The sequence below is a fragment of the Pygocentrus nattereri genome, chromosome 10, assembly GCF_015220715.1.
Source record: "Pygocentrus nattereri isolate fPygNat1 chromosome 10, fPygNat1.pri, whole genome shotgun sequence".
NCBI lineage: Eukaryota > Metazoa > Chordata > Actinopteri > Characiformes > Serrasalmidae > Pygocentrus > Pygocentrus nattereri.
Genome location: NC_051220.1, coordinates 3,240,001 through 3,263,632, shown reverse-complemented (window position 1 = coordinate 3,263,632; position 23,632 = coordinate 3,240,001). Strand labels below are relative to the sequence as shown.

At 42.2% G+C, this 23,632-nt stretch overlaps 1 protein-coding gene across 3 annotated transcripts in view; it reads right to left on the bottom strand.

The window, feature by feature from the left end:
- Nucleotides 1-390: 390 nt before the first annotated feature.
- Nucleotides 391-23,632, bottom strand: part of pcgf5a (polycomb group ring finger 5a) — a 31,003-nt gene continuing 7,761 nt past the window's right edge. The window contains exons 3-10 of one of the 3 annotated variants that reach the window (XR_005130831.1): nucleotides 22,489-22,585; nucleotides 22,354-22,409; nucleotides 20,523-20,582; nucleotides 20,248-20,399; nucleotides 18,213-18,311; nucleotides 16,262-16,351; nucleotides 12,521-12,981; nucleotides 391-1,003 (exon numbers count right to left, since the gene is read on the bottom strand). Coding sequence is in view for 1 of the 3 variants with exons in the window: in XM_017702534.2 (XP_017558023.1) it covers nucleotides 12,934-12,981; nucleotides 16,262-16,351; nucleotides 18,213-18,311; nucleotides 20,248-20,399; nucleotides 20,523-20,582; nucleotides 22,354-22,409; nucleotides 22,489-22,585 (602 nt within the window). In the remaining 2 variants the exon portion in view is untranslated. Of the gene's footprint in view, nucleotides 1,004-4,360; nucleotides 4,712-12,432; nucleotides 12,982-16,261; nucleotides 16,352-18,212; nucleotides 18,312-20,247; nucleotides 20,400-20,522; nucleotides 20,583-22,353; nucleotides 22,410-22,488; nucleotides 22,586-23,632 lie in introns of those variants that run through there. The other 2 variants (XR_005130830.1, XM_017702534.2) reach the window with 2 other exon arrangements.

Sequence of the window (23,632 nt, the reverse complement as noted above, 5' to 3'; positions counted from 1 at the left end):
ATGTGGACATGTGAACATCAGACCTGCATGGGCTTGTTGGACATCACTTTCCAAAACCATGGGCATTAATATGGAGTTGGCCCACCTTTTACAGCTTTAACAGCCTCCACCCTTCTGGGAAGACTTCACAAGATTTGGGGAATTTATCCATTCAGTCAAGAGAGTATTTGTGAGGTCACGGCCACTGGAGTTCCTCCACAAAAGACTGGTCAAGCCATGTCTTTATGGACCTCACTTTGTGTGCAGTGGAACAGGAAAAGACCTTCATCAAACTGCTGCTAAAGTTGGAAGCATCCATCCATCCTCAACCGCTTATCCGGGTCTGGGTTGCGGGGGCAGCAGCCTAAGCAAAGAGGCCCAGGCCTCCCTCTCCCCAGCCACCTCCTCCAGCTCTTCCGGAGGGATACCGAGGCGTTCCCAAGACAGTCGAGAGATATAATCCCTCCAACGTGTCCTGGGTCTCCCTGGGGTCCCCTCCCCGTCTGACATGTCTGGAACACCTCCCTAGGGAGGCGTCCAGAGGTCCACTTCAGATTCCACGACTGAAGCGCCAGAATGTAACTGCTGCACCATTTAAGGTGGAACGGGAAAATTCTGAATCACTCCAGCGCCAAATCTGTAGGAAAGTCTACCTGTACCTTTTGAATCCTCCCAGGAGGGGGCGCTGTAAGTGTAATTTAATAGAAGCCAAATCTCTTTTATGAAGTCTGGCACCATTTCAGAGGCTCTTATTTGTTCACTCTCAGGATGTTTCGTGCATTCACAAAATAACAAACCAACAGCAGATGTTCTAAAGAAGCATAACAGTGTCATTTCATTCAGTGTCCAAATTGTCACAAGAGTGGCCTTTCACTATGCTGCAGTCGGAACAAACCTCATATCTCCAAAATCATAACTTTACAGGAGAAGAGAAAAACCTACTTCACATTTAATGCAAGTCAATGGAACCAGACGTCTTCCCAAGCCATCTTGAGCCGTTTCCTTCAGTCCATTCCTTACGAAACTAACATACAATGTAAAGGAAATAACAAATAGACATATATTAGAATAAAGTATGAGAGGGATGGAACAGAAGTATATCTATATTCATATTTACGTGAGAGATATTCATATTCCTTCTCCGCAGGCACATGTTGACATACGACCCTACATACCCAGAGACACACGGGCAGCTCAGACACTGTATTTAACAGTGTCCTCATGACTGTTCAACTGAGGTTACACATGACTGAGACACTGGTCTGTCTTTCCAGCGCCAGCAGCACAGAACTGACCCCGTTGCCTGTTACCGGCACGGCTAACCTTCATTCATCTCACCACAGACACAGTCCGCCATGTGTCGCAGTCTACATAGTCAGTGAGACCTCTGCCACAGCGGCGATGTCATCGCTCAGGCAGGACACGGCATGTTAAGATCTCATTCCCTAAGCTGACCTCGGTGCGTAATGATGTCACCTCTTAATTTGGACAGTTCGGTGAAAGAAAGGGTTCAGTGTGCTGAGAGACATGATGTCATAGACCAGCACGGCTGGCTGGAGCCCATGACTGGCATTCACCTTATGGGGCGAGATGAACGGATGATTGACATCAGCCTCCTATACAGCCATATATAGATCATCGCTGCTGTCAGAATCAGTACCAGAATATCTGTACCGTTTAGCTCCAGTAACAGCCCAGTGACAGAGCTATAAATGCTAGAAGCCGTGAGTCAGCTAACAGGCCTTTGGGGACGACTGATATAATTAGCCTAAAGATGCTAACTGGCTAATAAACAGGCTACAAAGGGAATGATGCAAGACAGAGCAATAACGATTGCGCAACAACGCCGCTGGCCAACGGGGACTGAGAGATGAGACCGGTCGTTTATTATCCTTTTGATTACAGTGCTTAGACCAGCCATTGTGCCACGGTTAATCCTGGCCATAAGCACTTCATTTGGGGTGATCTAACTGCCCAAGAGACGCCACAGATATTCAACTAACTATAGCACTCCACTGAAACCAAGAGCCAAGGATGGCTGAATAGACTTGGCCTTCAGCACCATCAAAACAACTGCTCCAAAGCAAACTCACAAATGCTGGCGAGGAATTCGTACTCCAAACAGGAAGTAAAACCAGGCTGCTACTCATCATACCGACCTTCGGTCATGGGCAGTCGTGGGCTGGAGGTTAGGGAGCTGGACCTGTGACCTGAAGGTTGCCGGTTCGATCCCCAGCACTGACAGTCCATGACTGAGGTATCCTTGAGCAAGACACCTGGGCTGCCCACCGCTCCGGGCAAGTGTGCTCACTGCCCCCTAGTGTGTGTATTCACTAGTGTGTGTATGTGGTGTTTCACCCATCATGGATGGTTTGAATGTGGAGGTGGAATTTCCCCATTTGTGGGATTAAAAATGTATCACTTAATATTGGCTAGTAGGGGCCCCTCAGAGCCTTCTATGCATGGCCGCTTGTGCTAGGACAAGGGTGTCCAAACTACAGCCCCAAGGTCTAATTTGGCCCACGGCCTCTGTTTTAGAGTGCGTCTTAAGTAGCCTGCCAGCCAATACATTGCAGTTTTCTCTTTCACCTGGTGGTGGCAGTACTGAGAAATGATATTATAATGTACTGAACAGCGGTGATGAAGAAACAAAGAGCTTTCTTCTCTGACTCCACCTGCAGCTTAATAGTTTTAGTTGCGTTAAAAAACGACGCCTTTCATAACACGATGCAAGCACGAGCTGCATTCAGAGCGTCACAAGGGGGCGCTATAACGACAGCCAAGCCTGACAAGCACTCTTATACCCCAGCGTGCTTCTCAACTGCCATAGCAGGCGAGCAGTTGAGCCTCAATCAAAGATGACATAAAAACATGATTATCGTATTTCCGATCCAAGAGAAGAGGCAAAGCAGCTGAGTCTCCTCTGCTGCCCCTGTTTAGCTGTTGAGGCTGCTGGAATAGCAGTAGATCCCTCTCTGATTTGTCCTCCATCGCCCCCTTCAGTACTGAGTGTTTTACCCTCCACAGCAACATAAGAACACACAGTGAGTTTGTACAGAGGGACTGAGTGTTTGCAGTGCGTTAGCCGAGCGCCGTCCTTGCGTAAAGTACGTTTCGGGCCTAAAGCAATAATATCGGCGAGTAAAGCGCGTGCAGCTCACTCAAGTGTTGGAGTTTGAATCAAAAACACACGTATCTCAGTTTCAGTGACTTGTCCGCTGAATGAGTATCTGCCGACTGAAGTTTCCGTGCAGTTTGTGCTTTAAAGTTGCTGCTGCAGCCGCTTTCAGAGAAACAGTTTTCACTTTCTCCCCCAAAAGCTGTGGGAATCTGAGAGAGCGATTGCTCGGCAAAGAGCAGACGTTTGTTCCCTGGAGCCGGTCGTCGCGTAAAACGTCTACAGTCACACTACGGAGCACGACGGCCCAGTCCGCCCCCTGTCAACATGTGTGCGTGTTTAGCTTTTACTGACTGGTTTTGCCGATTGGTAGCGAGCTGTAGAATGACCCAAATACATCCAGGTTAGCTCTACCATTGGTTAGGACTTCAAGAGCTGAACTGGGGGCCTATAATTAGGAACATTCAACATTTAAGGAATCCCATTCTGATTTCCAGTGGGAAGAATTCTGTGAGAAAGAAGGTCACGTTAGGTCTTCTGGAAGCCACTGACCACGAGAAGGAGTGGTAGCCTAACCAGGTTTCAGTCAGTTGTCAGCTATGAAAAACAGCAGAAGCACTAAGCCAGAACTCTTCACTGAAAGACTCACTGCAAACTGCCACAAGGTATGCAAGTTCATGTCTTTTTCAAGCTTTAAATGTCCACATTCAATGTAAAAGGGCAAAAAGTTAATGAGTCGACATTACGTATGACCAGAAAGAGATGACCATTAACGTGGAGGTGTTTTTGTCCTTATTTTTACCTGAGTTTTGACATCTCCAGTCCAAACTGCTATCAGCTATCTGCTCTTTCACCTACTCTAACCATGAGCGCCCTTCATCGACCACCTGCTTCTCCAGTCACGCTGCGGTCAGCTGATATGGACGACACATAGCACAAAGGGCAGTCTGCAGTAAGCTGCCATACCAAGCAACATCAGTGGTGGATGTTTCAGCTGTTTACATAGTGCTAGAAACTGCCATCTCCATGTGAAACAGCAGCACACCCGAAAGCAATTCATGCTGGTCAGTGCTGGTCTGGTTCTGGTTTAGCTGGTCATCTTTCTCCAGCAGCACTGCTGTGTCTGATCCACTCATACCAAACAGTACCTGCTCTGTGAGGGTCCATGGGGGTCCTGACCACTGAAGAACAGGGTAACAGAGTATCAGAGAAACAGATGGACTACAGTCTGTAACTGTAGAACTACAGAGTGCAGCTATACAGTAAGTGGAGCTGGTAAGATGGACAATGAGTGTAGAAACAAGGAGGTGGTCAGGATGTTAGGCCTGATTGATGTGCTTTGTATAGCATAACACTCAATACTGTTGGTCAGGGCAGCACTTGTGTTTTCACACTCCATATTTCTCGGATAAGCTCTGAAGTTGGACAGCTGTAGAGACAGAGAGACTAACCCAGACATAGCACACATGCCTCAGTCCACTCCCACTCCCACTCTGTGGGTTCATGTGATTTCAGGGTGTTATTCTAATACGGTAGGAAAAGCTCCTTCCTGGCCAGTTTCATGTGACTATTTGGGACTGTTTTTCCTCCAGAGTCCTGCGGCTGCTGGTCTTTCTGAAAAAAAAAGTTTGTGAATATTAGAAAAACAACATTTTCAGCAAACAGAGATTTTAAGAGGCTAAAAGTACTGATAACCCATCATTTCTGCAGATGTCGTTTCAAATGGTCAACATTTACAGCACTGAGTGATAAAACCCTGAACGGTCATCTAAACCGAATGGTTTAAGAACAAAATAAGCAAAATAATGTTTCCTTATAACTTTTTGAGGAATCAGTTCATCCTTTGTTGAACTTTAATATCAGCCAAACTATACACCTTGTTAATATCCACGCTTTTGTTTTGCTGTTGATATATAATCGCTTTTCCAAAAAAAAGTGGCGATCTTGGGTAAAATGCAAATGAAAACAGAAATCAGTGATCTGTAAATTCTATGACCTGTATTTAAAAGATAACTGTACAAAGACAAGATATTTAATCTTGGACCTTATCAGCTTCACGGCTTTTATTAATTTTTTTAAACAGACGTCCTAAAATTGATCCCAGCAACAAATTCACTCGTCTGGCTTCACACACATATGAACTTGAGTGACGTCCCGTTCTTAATCCATAGGGTTTAATATGATGACGGCTCACCCTTTGCAGCTATAACAGCTTCAACTCTTCTGGGAAGGCTTTCCACAAGGGTTAGGAGTGTTTATGGGAATTTTTGACCGTTCTTCCAGAAGCGCATTTGTGAGGTCAGACACTGATGTTGGATGAGAAGGCCTGGCTCACAGTCTCCGCTCTAATTCATCCCAAAGGTGTTCTATGGGGTTGAGGTCAGGACTCTGTGCAGGCCAGTCAAGTTCTTCCACACCAAACTGGCTCATCCGCGTCTTTATGGACCTGCTTTGTGCACTGGTGTGCAGTCATGTTGGAACAGGAAGGGGCCGTCCCCAAACTGTTCCCACAAAGTTGGGAGCGTGAAATTGTCCAAAATCTCTTGGTGCTGAAGCTTTAAGACTTCCTTTCACTGGAACTAAGGGGCCGAGCCCAACTCCTGAAAAACACACCCACACCATGATCCCCCCTCCACCAAACTTTACACTCGGCACAATGCAGTCAGACAAGTACCGTCTCCTGGCAACCGCCAAACCCAGACTCGTCCATCAGATTTCCAGACGGAGAAGCGTGATTGGTCACTCCAGAGAACTCGTCTCCACTGCTCTAGAGTCCAGTGGCGGCGCTTTACACCACCGCATTCCACGCTTTGCACTGCGCTTGGTGATGTAAGGCTTGGATGCAGCTGCTCGGCCATGGAAACCCATTCCATGAAGCTCTCTACGCTGTTCTTCAGCTGATCTGAAGGCAACATGAAGTTTGGAGGTCTGTAGTGATTGACTCTGCAGAAAGTCGGTGACCTCTGCGCACTATGCCCCTCAGCATCCGCTGACCGCTCTGTCATTTTACGTGGCCGACCACTTCGTGGCTGAGTTGCTGTCGTTCCCAATCGCTTCCACTGTGTTATAATCCCACTGACAGTGGACTGTGGAATATTTAGTAGTGAGGAAATTTCACGACTGGACTTGCTGCACAGGTGGCGTCCGATCACGGTACCACGCTGGAATTCACTGAGCTCCTGAGAGCGACCCATTCTTTCACTAATGTCTGTAGAAGCAGTCTGCAGGCCCAGGGGCTCGGCTTTATACACCTGTGGCCATGGAAGTGACTGGATCACCTGAATTCAGTGATTTGGATGGGGGAGTGAACATTTTTGGAAAAATAGTGTATGTGTATTTTGGAGCAACATATATGGCTTTTCAGACATTGTCCTTTTAAGGGACTTCCATGTTTATTTTAAAATGACAACGGCAAGAAACACTTTACACTGGCTGTAGCAGCATGGCTGCATAATCAGAGTGCAGGTGCCAGACTGACTTGTCTGTCTCCTTTTGAAAGTGTGGAGCGCATTATGAAGTGCAAAATACAACAATGAAGGCCTCCACACGGCTGCACAGCCGAACACTCGTATAACCGAAAAATGGCAAAAAATCTCTGCTTTCAAAACAGATGATTACTAAGGGCTGCTAAAAGGAAGGGTGATGTAACACAGTGGTAAACCTGCTCCTGTTCCAACGTAAACGTGTTGCAGGCACCAAATCTGAAGTGAGCATTTACTTACAAAAAACAATTTCATAAGGTAAAACATGAAATATTGTGTTTTTGTATGGTTTGTGATGCAATACAGGTCAACTAGACCTCTAGTGGGGCCTAAAATGACTAACAAATGGCTCATCACATATAAATGTGTATGTATAGGTGTGCAGTGGCAGTATATGGAAAAATATAGGAAAAATAAGGAAAAATTCCTGATTCAGCTCATCAAGAAGTGATTAACGTCGGGCAAGAAAATTCAGAGTAAGAAGGGTGTCACGTTTCCAAGCATCTATAAACACATTCATAACATGTTATAGTGCGTTCGTAAGGCATCATAAATATGTCTATAAATATAAAACATATGTCTATAAAAAAAATTGATACTGAATCTTACAAAAAGGTTTAAAAGTGGGCAATAAAAGACAATATGACCAAGAACACGATTTTTATTGACAGACTCAAACTGTTCCCTTTATTGCCAACCCTTTCGTCTTTAAATATGCACAATGTTATTGTAAAGTGAGGAAAACGAGTTGCCCTGAGGCAACATCGTGCAATAGAGGGTTAAGTACCTACAACGCATCTCAAGTGGACTAACCTAATAAAGCGTTACCCAAAACAGACACAAACTTTGTTTCGAGAAAAGGGACACAAGCACAAGCTGTGCAACATTTTCCACTTTTTAATATTCATGATAATTAAATAGTAATTGTAGCATGTCACGTACAGCGTCAGAACGCTCTTCATGTACAGTTTTACTGTCTACGGGGGGGGGATGCATCTCTGACTAGCCCATTTACATTTAAAAATAGAATAATAAATAACTCTAAGCAGCATCTCTTGATTATGAAAAAAAAACAACATCAAATCTTTTGATTATAGATTCAAATGTACACAAGTGCTTCGTTGAGTTACAAAAATACGTCATTCTTCTTCTTCATCGGAGCTCAAAGACACTTCTAGCGTTCGTTTGCACATGTTCTCCACTGGGCCTACAAACTACTCATCAAAGCCACTAGAAACATTCAATCAAATAAGAACAGAAATTCTCCTGCGAAGTTGACCCGGGTTACTGATGATGACACGGTAAGGGGGTTCCTCACTGTTGCAGGTTCTCACACATTCAGCTTGGCTCCCATAAAGAAGCTTCTGTATTAGGGTATAAGTGCTGATACGGGCCTTGTTCTGCAGATCCAGGACCCGTTTCCCCAAACGGAACCGTTAACCATCAAAGCCAAATCAGTGGAAAAGGGCAACGTCTACCGGGACTGTCTGCAGTCATGCTGGACCCACTGCTCTCAAGCATCTGAGAGTAAGACTGATGACCTACAAACCACATCCCACAGGCCACTAATCACTACAAAAGAGACCCTTGATAAATACCGTCGTACGCAAAACACATGGCTGAACGCCGTTTTGTTGATGCTCTAAGCGAAGGTGAGTATGTATCCTTCACAGGGAACACACCGTTCAATGCATAATCACTGTTTACTTACTCATTTTAGATACTGGAAAAAAATAAAATCACATGTAAAATGTACAGTAACTTTTGCAGGGGCTACATTTTTCCCCTCGGTTTAAATTAGCAAAATAAACAGTACCTGTGCATCATAATGCGCCTTCTGCACATTTTAATGCACAATTTAGACGCTAAACAAATGAAATAGAAATTGAGCACTAAAATTTGCAGGAAAAAAACAGCACATTCAAGTTCATAGTAACTTATTTTCACTTAGAAAATCAACACGGAGCTTATAATTTGACCGGGGGGTGTTGAAACGTTTCCACGTGGCTAAATCATAAACCTGTGTTTTTATAACGCTGGAAGACGCACTGCAATATAATAGCGATTCAGTATCTTCTCCATAATAATAATAACAGTAGTAATAATTAGTGATGCACTGAAATGACCATTCTCGACCAAAACCGAGACCCAAAATTCAGAAGAAAACCAAAAGTTGTTTTATATATATATATATATATATATATATATATATATATATATATAAATTCACTGTTTTATTTATGCTTTCAAACTAACATAATAATACTGACGATGTTTTAAAGGAGATAGTCATGTTGGGAAAGAAAGCTGAAAGAAATGGACCAATTTTAGGACTAATTTAATGCTAAACAAAATTAAAAGTTGTAAAATTATTAATATTAAAATTATTATATATTACTTACTACATCCAAAGCTAAATTCCAGAGCGCCTCCACCATCAAGTCTCATTATTAGTATGTAAAGCATACCGCTGTTGTCGGATCTCCAAAAGGGGAACTTTACAGGAGAAGGAAAAAACATACTTTGCTTTTAATGTGAGTCAATGGAACCAGAATTTTTCCCAAGCTATTTTGGGCCGTTTCTTTTGGTCCATTCATCATGAAATTTACAGACAATGTGAAGAACAACAGATTTTCAGATTATGTCAAAAACTGAAAAAGGCACACTCCAGCACTTTTATTGCTCGTGTGGCTTTAGTGCGTCATTTAAAGAGAATAAACTTAATAAACTTATTAAGTTAATAAACTTCAGCAGAAACTTCAGCAGAAATCGAACGAATGCAGGTCTCTGCAATAACCGCTTTGAAAGCGAGGGGTGGAAATGTTTATTACCGTAAGACGTCGAGCGACTCAGTATTATTTATGATTTTCATTCAAATCAGTTCATGCTAAAAAACACACAAGCTAGAGGCCGACCTGAACGCAGCCATGCATTCCATCACTCTGCATTGCGCACGCGTTCAAACAGCTTGAGCCGCAGCAGATCAACACCAAAACATGTTCCGCTGCGGCTCAAGCTGTTTGAACTCGTGAGCTAGAGGCCCAGGAGAGCGAAGAAAACAGTGTTTTAATCACTATTTCTCACTTTTATTCAAAAACAGGGTTTCCCTTTCGGCCAGTGTGATCAGGGCGAAGGTTTTCGGTGGCCGAAAATTTAGTGCATCCCTAATAATCATAATAATAATAATAATAATAATAATAATAATAATAATAATAGTGACCATCATCATCTTTACTTTATCACAATAACAGAATCAGTTCGGCAGTGAATTCAGCCTGGCATACAGACAGTTAACAGCTGCTTACGGGGGAAAATAAGGGACTGGCATTGATTCAAGTCTCAGAGCACTCAATCTAATGAAACTGAGCACTAACAAACTTTTTGGGAATGCTCCTCAAACTGACTTTGGCAGTTCTTTCAGTCTGATCTAAACCAGGCCTTACGATAAGACCTAATTTAATACAGCGAGGGAACGTGATTAATTAGAGCTCAGGATGCAGATCCGCAGATGTAGCCTCAAAACCAAACGGCCTACAAATCTGTACAAACAGCAGCGTAGATCAGTCGCAACTGCTAACATGTTAAGACGTTCCCAAACGTCGTTAACAGATCATCTTTCTAATCGTCTCTCAGCCGGCTCGGCTCAGTTAAATGAGCCCAACGGAGTTTGTTCATGTTATCCATCAAACTGTTATGCTTTCTTTCACAGTGGCTGAAGTTCTAGGTTTTAGCCAGGGAATGTGATGGTAAGTTCCAGGACAATTTAACTAAATAACACCCAGATTCTGGTTATTAACTCAGAATTCCGAGTACGGTGTAATTAAAAATACTTATAAAACAATTACATAGTACTTTGGAGACTGTTGCCCACAATTACTCAGGTAATATCTAGGACCAGCTGGGCATTTCAGTGTAATTTATTTAGTGTAAATTGTCTTGGAACTCATCAGTTTCCCCACAATTAGCTGGTACTTTGGAGGTTGTACCTCACACTTTCCTTTCCTGGGTAATACCTAGAACGTAAGTGACAGTGAAAGAAAGTGTTTCAAGCCAAAGATTCCTTCACACAATTACAAACGCTGGGCAAAATCTGTTTAATAGTTTTGTCACTGAACTCACTCGTCTATCCTCATCGTCATAACAACAACAAAACCCCTCCGAAAATCTCCAAAATGGAAAGTATACAGAGTAAAAGGCGTTTTTTATGTAACTTATGGTGACAAAAAAGTTGAGGTGTTACTACAGCAAAGAGAATCAGCCGTAACATCATGACCACCTCCTCGTTTCTACACTCACTGTCCACTTCATCAGCTCCACTGACTGTATAGCTGCTCTCTGTAGTTCTACAGTTACAGACTGTAGTCCATCTGTTTCTCTGATACTCTGTTACCCTGTTCTTCAGTGGTCAGGACCCCCATGGACCCTCACAGAGCAGGTACTATTTGGGTGGTGGGTCATTCTCAGCACTGCGGTAAAACTGACGTGGTGGTGGTGGTGTGTTAGTGTGTGTTGCGCTGGTCTGAGTGGATCAGACACAGCAGTGCTGCTGGAGTTTTTAAACACCTCAGTGTTGCTGCTGGACTGAGAATAGTCCACCAACCAAAAATATCCAGCCAACAGCGTCCTGTGACCACTGATGAAGGACTAGAGGACGACCAACACAAACTGCAGCAGCAGATGAGCTGTCGTCTCTGACTTTACATCTACAAGGTGGACCGACAAGGTAGGAGTGTCTAATAGAGTGGACAGTGAGTGGACACTGTTTAAAAACTCCAGCAGCACTGCTGTGTCTGATCCACTCACACCAGCACAACACAGACTAACACACCAGCACCACGTCAGTGTTACTGCAGTGCTGAGAATGATCCACCACCCAAACAGTACCTGCTCTGTGAGGGTCCATGGGGGTCCTGACCACTGAAGAACAGGTTAAAAGAGGGTAACAAAGTATGATAATATTATGCCTGATCGGTGTAAAATTCTACGCAAAAGTCAGCGCACTTCCGTTTTCTTATTTTCCAGTCAAAACGGCCATTAAGCACAAGTTATTCCCATTTCCTGCATGTGAAAGAAAGCAAGTAAACCGATCAAACGTTCACAGACGTGATCAACCAATAAACTAAATATAATATCTAATGTCTCAGTACTTTGTAAATTTCAGAAAAGGTCTTGCTTTCAGTTTCTCAAAGAAATCTGAGGGATATTTTTCCAGACCTCCAAAGTTCAGTCTTAGAACTAAATAATCCTGATTAAAGATTTCAACCTGTCGGTCCACAACACCTCACTCCACAGAGGTCAGACGTCCAGGTTCAGTGTTATAATGTCCACTTCCTTTCTGCCGTGGATCATCTTATATTTACATTTCCTAAAAAACACTCATTGGTACTTCAACAGCGGTTTTGACTGGAGATGAAATAAACGAAGGGCGGTCTCTGACTTCCAGAACCTAGAACTACTCCATGCCTTGGTCTTTTGATGTGACTGAAAAAGTTAGGCCGTTGCCCTTTTTTGTGATTTTCTGGGGCTTCTTTTCCACGGGATAAGACTGGGATGTAATTCGGTGGCGCCTTCCATTCAAACCCCTCAATAAGATCCATTAATATCTCAGGCGGCTGCCAAAAACACCATTACAGGAATCGGAGAGAGAGAGAGAGAGAGAGAGAGAGAGAGAGAAAAAACAAAGATGAGTGTGTGTGCAAGAATGTGTGTGCGCAAGAGAAAGATAAAGAACGAGGCAAAGGAAAAGAGAAAGATGGGAGGGAGAGAGAGAGAGAGAGAGAGAGAGAGAGAGAGAGAGAGAGAGAGAGCGAGAGAAAAGAAAAAAAGAAAGGAAACTGAGAAACAGAGCGCCAGCCTCCGCTGAATTCTCCTGATTCAATGCATCATGCCAATACAGATACTAACACTGGTACACTGGTATGCTGAAAATCAGCGGGCTCACCGATTCTCCTGCCTAGGCTCCACGTTTAGGGGGGACCCTGCAAGACAACATCGCTTTCATCTGTCTTTTATCTCGGCTGAAGTGCATTTTTTTTAAGTGCTTTTTGTTTTTCGTCCATCACAACCCTGTTTGTCCTCGGCAGCAAACTCCCAACGGGCCATCTCGCGCTGATGTGTCGTCATGGAGACAGCAAGCAACAGAAGTCTTACTTAGAGAAGTAGCCATACATGTCGCTGAGGGGTGGATCCAAGCCTGTCACTCCAAAACAAGCGAGGGACGGACCAGGAAGAGGTTGGGTGGGAGCAGAAGTGCAGCCAGTCAGGCTGGGTGGCTGTATTTCTGAGGAGGCACACTGTCCACTGTATGAGTTCGGTCAGCCTCAGACCAACGAGCGTGCCCTGACCGCTTTGGGTTTAGCCGAAGTCGATGCGGGGCCGGTACTCCAGAACCATGGGATACGCCTGAGGAGAGAGAACAGTTTACAGAAACGGTCGTAGGCACACTTGTGGTCAATTTACATGTTTATAGAAACTTAAATATGGAATTTTTACATTTTAGTGCAGTTTCTTTTCATTAGCTGAGACATAAATCATAACCATAAACCGCTGTTTTTTAAGACTTCAAAAGGCAGAATATCTTGCTCTACTACGGCAAGTTACTTATGACCCACTAGTGCAGAGGTCACCAATAGGCCGAGTCCAGACGCAGACGCTGTGCTATGCTGACCTGAACCTATAACTGATAAACTATGGAGAATTCTTTCATTTTGACCAGGTGGTCCTGTTTTAATCAGCTTCACAGACCAATCGCATGTGTTGTAAATATCCCACATGACGCTTCTCAGCCAATCATATCTGTGCATTACGATGAGCTCTGAGACTCGAGTGAGTGACGCCACACAGGGGAGGGACGAGGAGAGAAACAGCAGTCAGAGAGGAAAGTGAGTCAGAGGGAAGTTATTCCACATGACGTGATCTAAAAAGAGGAAACTGACAGTAAATGTTGTTGAAATCTGACCGAACTGGACTTTATTTGATCTGATGTTCAGTAAATGTTGTTGAAATCTGACCGAACTGGACTTTATTTGATCTGATGTTCAGTAAATGTTGGTGAAATCTGACCGAACTGGACTTTATTTGATCTGATGTTCAGTAAATGTTGAAATCTGACCGAACTGGACTTTATTTGATCTGATGTTCAGTAAATGTTGGTGAAATCTGATTGAACTGGACTTTATTTGATCTGATGTTCAGTAAATGTTGTTGAAATCTGACCGAACTGGACTTTATTTGATCTGATGTTCAGTAAATGTTGTTGAAATCTGACCGAACTGGACTTTATTTGATCTGATATTCAGTAAATGTTGTTGAAATCTGACCGAACTGGACTTTATTTGATCTGATGTTCAGTAAATGTTGTTGAAATCTGACCGAACTGGACTTTATTTGATCTGATGTTCAGTAAATGTTGTTGAAATCTGACCGAACTGGACTTTATTTGATCTGATGTTCAGTAAATGTTGTTGAAATCTGACCGAACTGGACTTTATTTGATCTGATGTTCAGTAAATGTTGAAATCTGACCGAACTGGACTTTATTTGATCTGATGTTCAGTAAATGTTGGTGAAATCTGATTGAACTGGACTTTATTTGATCTGATGTTCAGTAAATGTTGTTGAAATCTGACCGAACTGGACTTTATTTGATCTGATGTTCAGTAAATGTTGTTGAAATCTGACCGAACTGGACTTTATTTGATCTGATATTCAGTAAATGTTGTTGAAATCTGACCGAACTGGACTTTATTTGATCTGATGTTCAGTAAATGTTGTTGAAATCTGACCGAACTGGACTTTATTTGATCTGATGTTCAGTAAATGTTGTTGAAATCTGACCGAACTGGACTTTATTTGATCTGATGTTCAGTAAATGTTGAAATCTGACTGAACTGGACTTTATTTGATCTGATGTTCAGTAAATGTTGTTGAAATCTGACTGAACTGGACTTTATTTGATCTGATGTTCAGTAAATGTTGTTGAAATCTGACCGAACTGGACTTTATTTGATCTGATGTTCAGTAAATGTTGTTGAAATCTGACCGAACTGGACTTTATTTGATCTGATGTTCAGTAAATGTTGTTGAAATCTGACTGAACTGGACTTTATTTGATCTGATGTTCAGTAAACGGTGCTGAAATCTGACCGAACTGGACTTTATTTGATCTGATGTTCAGTAAATGTTGTTGAAATCTGACCGAACTGGACTTTATTTGATCTGATGTTCAGTAAATGTTGGTGAAATCTGACCGAACTGGACTTTATTTGATCTGATGTTCAGTAAATGTTGTTGAAATCTGACCGAACTGGACTTTATTTGATCTGATGTTCAGTAAATGTTGGTGAAATCTGACCGAACTGGACTTTATTTGATCTGATGTTCAGTAAATGTTGTTGAAATCAACCCCTGGACCAACAATTCACAGCTCTGTGTTTTAAGTTAAGTTTCTCTACTTAAAACCTATGACAACAGTGCTGATTATAAAGACCATAATAAAAATTCCAGCTCTTTCAGCCTCATCAGTAATTCTCAGAACTTTAAATGATGCTCATCCCTAATGTTCTGTCCCAGTCGTGGAGCCCAAGTACTTTTGGATCGTCTATTCTTTCCTGTCTCAACTTGCACTTGTAGTGTTATGTGTGTCTATATGTGAGCAAGTATGTGTGTCTGTAACTGGAGATGTGTGAGTCATAGAGCTGTCAGTAGTTTCTGCTACTGCCTCTCCCACCTGTACTGACAGCTGTTCACACTCATCAGGACCCTTACACACACACACACACACACACACACACACACACACACACACACACACACACACACACACACATCCAAGTTTAAGTTGAATAAAAACTGGCTTTAAACTCAGGATCACAGATGAGCTCCTTTACTATGTTGATCTGTAGGCGTCTGTTCATAAACATAAACCAGCCCAAACTCATTTACTATAAAATGAAATGGTGTTTGTAGAAATTCAGAAAAAAGCCGCGTCAGTCTCGACTGCATATGTGGACATATTTCTATATTGAGCTCTATTTACACAAAGTTAGGTTAGTTCATCATTTATGTTGAACAGACTCTCCCAAAGTTTTACGCTGCTGCGCTGACGTTGAACCGCGTGCTGCACTGGGTCGGTATGACCAACAGGTCAAAACCAGCTCTAAACAAAGTGACCGCTGGGCCCTGATTGGTGCTCTGGATTTGCGCTTCTTTCGTTTGGACATGTTACGTTTTTATACACACAGAAACCAAAAGGAACGACAGATTTCTCAAAATGTAGGAGGAAAAAGTCGGATATTAGACTCTGAAATGTAGTGGAGTGAAAGGAGAAAGTCCAGAATGGAGGAACTTCAGTACAGATACACCAAAAAATACTAAAGTACAGAAACTAATTACATTTACTCAGATACTCAGTTACTCAGTTACTCAGTTACTGTCCACCACTGTTATTTTGTAAAAATTCATGACTATTTGATTATCTGAAAATTCTGACTCATCTCTGAACATGGGTTCAAAGGAAGCACATGGGCAACCACACACAAAACACACACACACACACACACACACACACACACACCCAAAGTAACTATGTAAGTGCCAAACGGCGACTGAAGAAAAAAAATCTGAGCCTATGAAGTAGTGTATTGTCCACTGAAGCAGAACAGTGGGTGTAACACACACTCACACTGTCTCCCTGCAGTCTCCAGCGAGTTCGGTAGATGAATTCCAGGGTGTGGTCCTTCCCCATGATTTCCCCATTACACAGAACATCAAGCTGGAAGCACAAATACACATAAATAACACACCTACTAATAGGCAAATACATTTAGCTATGGTATAAATGCTTTAAAGGCTAAAGAAGTAACTTAGTGAAAGAAAATGTAGAAGCTACAAACACTGAAATATTTAATACTGGCTTGAATGTGATGTACAGTGCTGTGCGAAAGTCAGAGACCACCCTTCATTTACATCATTTCTAGTCATAACAGTTGACTAGTAATGAAAGTTATAAAAGTTAGTCATTTTTCAGCACTGGGGGGAAAAAGATACTTTTTATAACCTCTTAAACTCCTCGGGACCACCGGTGGGTCCAAAACACACTTCATGTTCTTCATAACGTTCATATTTCATAAGCTCCGTTCAGAAGCTGGGCGTCGTGTGAGGCTGTAGCTCTTCTCTCCAGTCTAATAGACGGTGATGTCATTTTAAACCCTTATAATAAAAGAAGCTGAACTTTGTTTTTCTACTGAAAGTCGACCCGTTTTTCCCAAATCTGGGCTCTAAACTATAAACAGACGGCGTCTCTTCAGTGATCTGCTCTGGAAACATCACTTTTAGAGAACAACACAAAGAGCGTCGGAGATTTTTGGCTTTCAGCAGTAAATTGTAAGCGTGTGGTGATGTGTGGAGATCATAAAACACATTCTGTTAATTTGAGGGGCTTTTACAAAAAAATTAAAATAAAAATCTTTTATAAAAATAAATTTACGTTCATTTCATGCAGTTACTGAATAATTTGCCTTACAATTTCATCATTTAAATTCAGAAGGAAAATCCTAAATTTAACCTGGAGGATAACACGAAATAACAGAAAATTCCCAAGAACTAAATATAATAATACAATTTTTAATATTCTAATTTTTTCATTCTCTTTGAAAGACTTGCTTTAAAGAAATCTGCAGGGACGTTTTTCCGCGCTTCCAAAGCTCACACATATTTCATGTGCGGATCGTATGTGCTTTAGTTTTCCCAGTGGTTACGATTAGGACAACATACCAACGACTGTGACAGTCGGATAATCTACTGAAAGGAAGAATTGATTACTGGGATTATGAATCACTAAATTACCAACTAATTTATATAGCTATCAGCTTTTAAATTTAGCTTGAGGTTATATTATGCATTGCTAACTAACAATGAAGACGATAAAGATGAATGTCTTTTTCAGAAATTCTATGTTTTAGTGAAATTTCCGGCCAATACAAAAGATTAAAAAATAAAACTCCAATTTTATTCCTAGTGAGTGCGAGAAACACACGTGAAGTCACCAACTAACTGACGATTAAATTGGCTGCCAATTAATCGAATAAGTCGAATAATTGTTGCAGCCTTAGTTACGATACACTTCACTGGCACTTTCACTGTCCCGAAGTGCAACAAGGCTCTTGATTTAGTGAACTTTAATCAGTGTTAATTCTCTCCCTGATTCCAGTGATGTTCTACTCCAAAAGTTGTCTTTTGCCTATTTTCCTCAACAGCTACACGTCCTTTCAGACCCACGGCGCTGAGTGGTCTTCTCACAGTGGAAGGATGGACAGAAACACCTGTGGATGTTTTCAGATCTGAAGCAGCTTGATCTTCTCCTCTCTCTCAGAGATCAAAGCTTTCAGTGCTGTTTATCATTTATTCATTGATTACAACTGGACCAATAACAATCTGATCAATTTAATCAGCCATATCTCCTGAAAAATGAATAACTTGTACCTACTTGAAAGTTACCTAATACCTTGAATGGAAATGAAAGAAATGACGTTTACACTGTATTTCTGACAATTCGGGACTTTTGAGGCTTAATTGAATGATATGAGCAGTGGTGAACTGGTGAAGAAATAAGATGAAATAAATTATTTTCTTGCCTCATAAGAGCTTGGCAACTTCAGCTTAACACAGAGAAACTTCTTAATGGTGCCTACAGTGACACGGGTGGAGCATCGGATAAACTTCTTCATCAGACCCTGCAAGAATACAGAAAGAGTCCATCGTTCACAGACTGGGCACAGGACTTCATCCGGTTTCATAAGGCTGCACAGTGTGACCATATTCACTTGTGATGGAAATCAATAACGTAATTCCTGAACTATTCCCACCTCTCAGCAGGTGCAGCTTTTCCCAACCGCTCATGCAAGGCGTAGCGCCGCAAACAGCACAACAGGTTGAGCTTCAATGGCTGTTTACGTGCAAAGATTTTTGCTGACTGAGGTGTTTATTCTCACTCTACTCAACAATCTGACGGAAAATCTTCGTGTACATGCTCGCTAAAATGATGTAAAGAACCACTTCGATTAAACCACTCAGAGTAAACGTTACCATGACGACGAGTCCAGTGCTTTTAATTCCTTTAAAATGACGTCAGACTCAGGAAAACGTCCTTCACACGTCCTTATTAAAGAAGGCCGAGAGGAAGACGTCGTGCTCTGAGACGCATAAGCTGGACGTCCGTCCCACCGCCGTCTTTTAAAGATCAGAGCATGAACTTCGTCTCCTCTGCAGACCAGTTTCTGCTCCGCCGTATTTTATTCCGATTGATCTATTAGCCGGATTATTAATGGATTAATAGGCTGCATGTAAACATGGCTACTGTGTGCGTAGTTGTAGCCCAATGAACTCGGATGTTTGTAAACAGCAGGTTTTGCAACATACATAATACCCAAAAGTTGTTTCTTTCAGTTTTGTCATATGATTTTACTGTTCATCTGCTGATAAAAGCAAGTAAATGGAAATATTTTAAAAGCTGTTGCTATATTCAGCCTAAATGCTTTTTTTTTTTTTTTAAGAATTCAATAAAGCATTTTATTTCCCATTTGGAAATTTGTTACTGCAAACAATGAACAAAACAACGCTTGCATATTAACACTGAGTGTGTTTACATGCACTCAATAATCCGTTCATAATCGCATTTCTGTAGTATTCTGATTATTCAAAACGTCGTGTAAACAGCCCCACTGAGTTCTTAGATCGGAGTAAGGTCTAGAAATCCAACTGAAACCAGGCTGGGTTTTATCTCAGTAGTCAGATTTATCAGTGCTGTGAACTCTTACTCTGATTTCTTTCACATTTTTCAGTTTGTACACGTGTGAAAACAGACAGCGGTACCGGAAATAAGCGAGCAGCGTTGCCACGAGAGGCAGCAAAACTCTTTTGGAGCGACACTGAAACCAAATACATGTAAGATTAAATATTCTTCATCTTCTAGATGAAGCATGTTCATCATTTTCAGGTACTCGTGCGATGTTCGCTCGTGAAGTTTGAGTTTTACATCATGTTTATGGTACATCTTTTTTGGCTGATGGTAATGCAGAAACCTAATTACTGTCTGACTCGTGTAGACCTGGAGTTTCCCGTTATCTGATTACTCAAGTGCATGGAAACGTGTTGATCGGATTACTGACAAGATCAGATTTTCTGCAGTTGTCGGATTATTGAGTGCATGTAAATGTGTTGATCGGATTACTGACAAGATCAGATTTTCTGCAGTTGTCGGATTATTGAATGCATGGAAACGTGTTGATTGGATTGCTGACAAAATCAGATTTTCTGCAGTTGTCGGATTATTGAGTGCATGGAAACGTGTTGATTGGATCGCTGAGAAGATCAGATTTTCTACAGTTGTCGGATTATTGAATGCATGGAAACGTGTTGATTGGATTGCTGACAAAATCTGATCTTCTGGAGTTGTCGGTGGACAGTTAAATGGTGGACGGATGAGACCAAAACAGATTGTTTTGGTTTAAGTGAGAAGCTTTTCATGTGGTCAAGTGAAATTTGAAGGTTATCAGAGAAAACATGTTGATGCAGGGTGTAAAAAGGCCCTAGGATCGAGTTCGAATAGCCAGGTTTTGAACAACCATCTCCCCCATTCCTAACCAAGACAAACCACACGAGCATACACACCTTTACTATGCTCTCTCCTGATTGGCCGTTGTTTCGCAGGCAGTCCAGGCATATGGCGATCTGCGGGTCACTCCTGTGGTAATCACCTCCCCTTCGATCATCTTGCTCATCATCTTCTTCGCTGATCCGAATCTTCTTGGGCCTGGGGCCTTCTGCGTGGTATATAAACAGACGTTAATGAAGTGTGGGTGAGTGAACCAGATCCTAACACACACTTCAATCACTGTACACAAAGTATAAAATCACGTGTGAGAGAGGCCATTTGCACTTCTTACCTTCCCCATTTGCTTTGGATTTATTCTTCCTCCAGAAATCAATTTCTTGTTGTTCCTCCTCTAGTCAGGAACAATGACAATGAACAACAAAAAAAAACAACAACAACACATAAACCAAATTTATCACCAGAAAAATCTGCAATATTAAACATCTTCTATAGAACGATGAGCCGAAACATTATGAGCACTAACAGATGAAGTGAATAGCGGAGGTTCTCTCATAACAACAGTGTAGAGCTGGGCGATATGGCCAAAGACTTCATCACAATAAAAAACCTCATTCGATATCGATACATATCGCGATAAATAATAAAAAATAAACCATTATTTCTTGCAAGTTCGACGGCTGATTTTTGCTCCTGAGTGGCCTTTATGGTCAGAACATGACAAATACTCACCAAACAGTGTCACAAATCTGTCATGGGACGATGGGAGAAAGTGTCTGGTCAGCTGTTTTACCAGCTGGAAGAGAAGTTTTTGAAGAAAACAGATGATTTTAGCTGTGTGGTGACGAGCGCTCGGCTGTTTGGTTACAAGCGCTAAACTGTGTAGTTTCTCAACGTCGTCAGCTTAATACGAACAGCGAAGGTTATCTGGCTCGGGAGGTCAGTGATGGTTCACACCGCCTTACTGCCACCACTCCTACCACATCCACGTCAGAGCATATCACAGTGTTCAGACAGCAGCCAGCAGACGACTGGGTTTCTCTGTTCTATCGTAGGAGTTTGGGGGGTGAACCGCAGTGTGTCTGACACTCGCTGTGTAAAAGCTTTAGCTGCAGTGTGCATCTCTCAAACTAGACAAACTAACTATAGTCCTCCTTTTAGGTACGTTTAAACTGAAATCAGTGTTTTTGTCTTGTTTGATCTACAGTGTCATCAGTTTGCCGTGTTGCGTGAGTGACAGAGAGCTGCTTAAAGTTAGCCAGCTGCTAAAAACAGCTAGCCTGGAAAGATGGCGTTCTCCCGCTCTCTAATGCCTCACAGCTTCCTCAGCTTACTTTTGTTTGAATTAGGGATGTAACGAACGTGAACCGCTTCTTTCTTTCACTTTCATTGCTTGGCAATACACTAAAATCTGACTGAGCCCTGTAGCAGTGCTGTAGTTGTGAGGAGCAGACGTGATTTAATGCTGCTAAAGCTGTACGGAAAGCGGCGAGTTCGCTGTAAGAACAGCTACACCACTGATCTCATCACTAACACTTGGTCACAGGAAAACAGATCGCCGGTCGCTCCACTCAAACGGAATATATGACTCCACGTTTCAGACGTTGCTAAAGTATATTTGGCAACTTATTTCACTTCATGACGTGGAAGTGCGCCCTCTCGTGGCGATAGCAGAGTAGTGTCGCTTTCCCTGCAGTAGAAAATGCCACCAGGGCTGTTGCTAGAACGCAGAAGCGTGATTTTATTATGAATGGTTTATTATGTCGAACATTTATCAAACATTTCTTATAGTTATATTGAGGAAAGTTGTATTGCGATAATTATCGTTATCATTTTATCGCCCGGTCCTACAGAGATCTTGAAGAGTCCTGTTTCGGTGTCATGTGGATGACCGATAACAGCTTAATAGCATACCTGAGTCAAATCAAGGCTTTATATAATTTTTTTTTTTTTTGGGGTCATAAAGCAGCTTTAGTTAAAAAAATAATAATCCAGGTCCAAGCCCCAAATGACCAAGCCAAGGGCAACAGGGATAAGGAAAAACACCCTAAGGGCATGAGGACACCTTGAGAAGAGTCAAGACTCAAAAGAGGAAACCATCCTTCTCTGGTTAGACACTGTTTTGGCTCATCGGTGTATAACATGCATATAATATGATAACTCACTCTCTCGAAGACCAGGAACCAACTTAAAGATGATTTCCTCCAACGTTTTATCCAACCTAAACAGAGAACGACAGCACGTGAAAGGAAGAACCTAGGTGGGGTACCAAAATATGGAGAGCAAAATTCATATGTCACCTCAGCATTTCTAAAGGGTTGGTTTCATGGACCTGAATGCCACATTCAGGACACTCGTTGCTCTCCTCAAAGTGCTGGACAATGCAGCTCTTACAGACTAGAGACAGAAAGAGGGGAGATAAAGCAGTGAAACTGAGTCAGTATTCAGATACAGGGAACCTGGCGTTCTCCAGCAAAATTCCTTTATACATCCAGCCTATTCAGTCTCCACCCATTCACACTGAAGTTATAAGGAGTGTTTCAACCCAGGCTGCTTGCTGAATAGTAAAGGCAGAACGGAATAAGGCGTAGGAGTGAAATCACACAAACGGGACCCTTAATGGGCCTGTTCGTTATTGCAGTTCAGGCATAAAGTTATGACCACCTCCCTGTTTCTACGCTCACTGTCCACTTTATCAGCTCCACTTACTGTATAGCTGCACTCTGTAGTTCTACAGTTACAGACTGTAGTCCATCTGTTTCTCTGATACTCTGTTACCCTGTTCTTCAGTGGTCAGGACCCCCATGGACCCTCACAGAGCAGGTACTATTTGGGTGGTGGGTCATTCTCAGCACTGCAGTAACACTGACGTGGTGGTGGTGTGTTAGTGTGTGTTGTGCTGTTGCGAGTGGATCAGGCTGGAGTTTGTAAACACTGTGTCCACTCACTGTCCACTCTATTAGACACTCCTACCTTGTAACGAATAAAAATGAGCATGGCCACGAACCAAATACCAACATAAACAAATACTCAGGTTAGTGCTGGGCGATATGACCAAGTTATTATCACGATTAATTGAATGTTTTACCTCAATTACGATTAATGAGCAATTATTTTAGGGGTGTTTTTGTTTTTTTCCCCCTCATAGTTCACTGACATGGTTTGTACTGTAAATATGTTCTGCACATCTTAATGTAAATCGTCTCAACAGCCACATCGGAATTTTCGTGACTTTAACGTCAATCCACCTCGACATTCGTCATGATTTCTCGCTGCTGAGACTCTTAAACATTAAGGCTGATCAGATTTGGGCCACTTTTACCTGCTGTGTGCAGCCTCAGCTTCCATGTGTCAGAGTGGACGTGGCGGGGTCACGTGACGACACACGCGGTAGTGAGTTTTTAAGGGGACAGTACATGAACACTGGGAAGGATTAACAGAGTT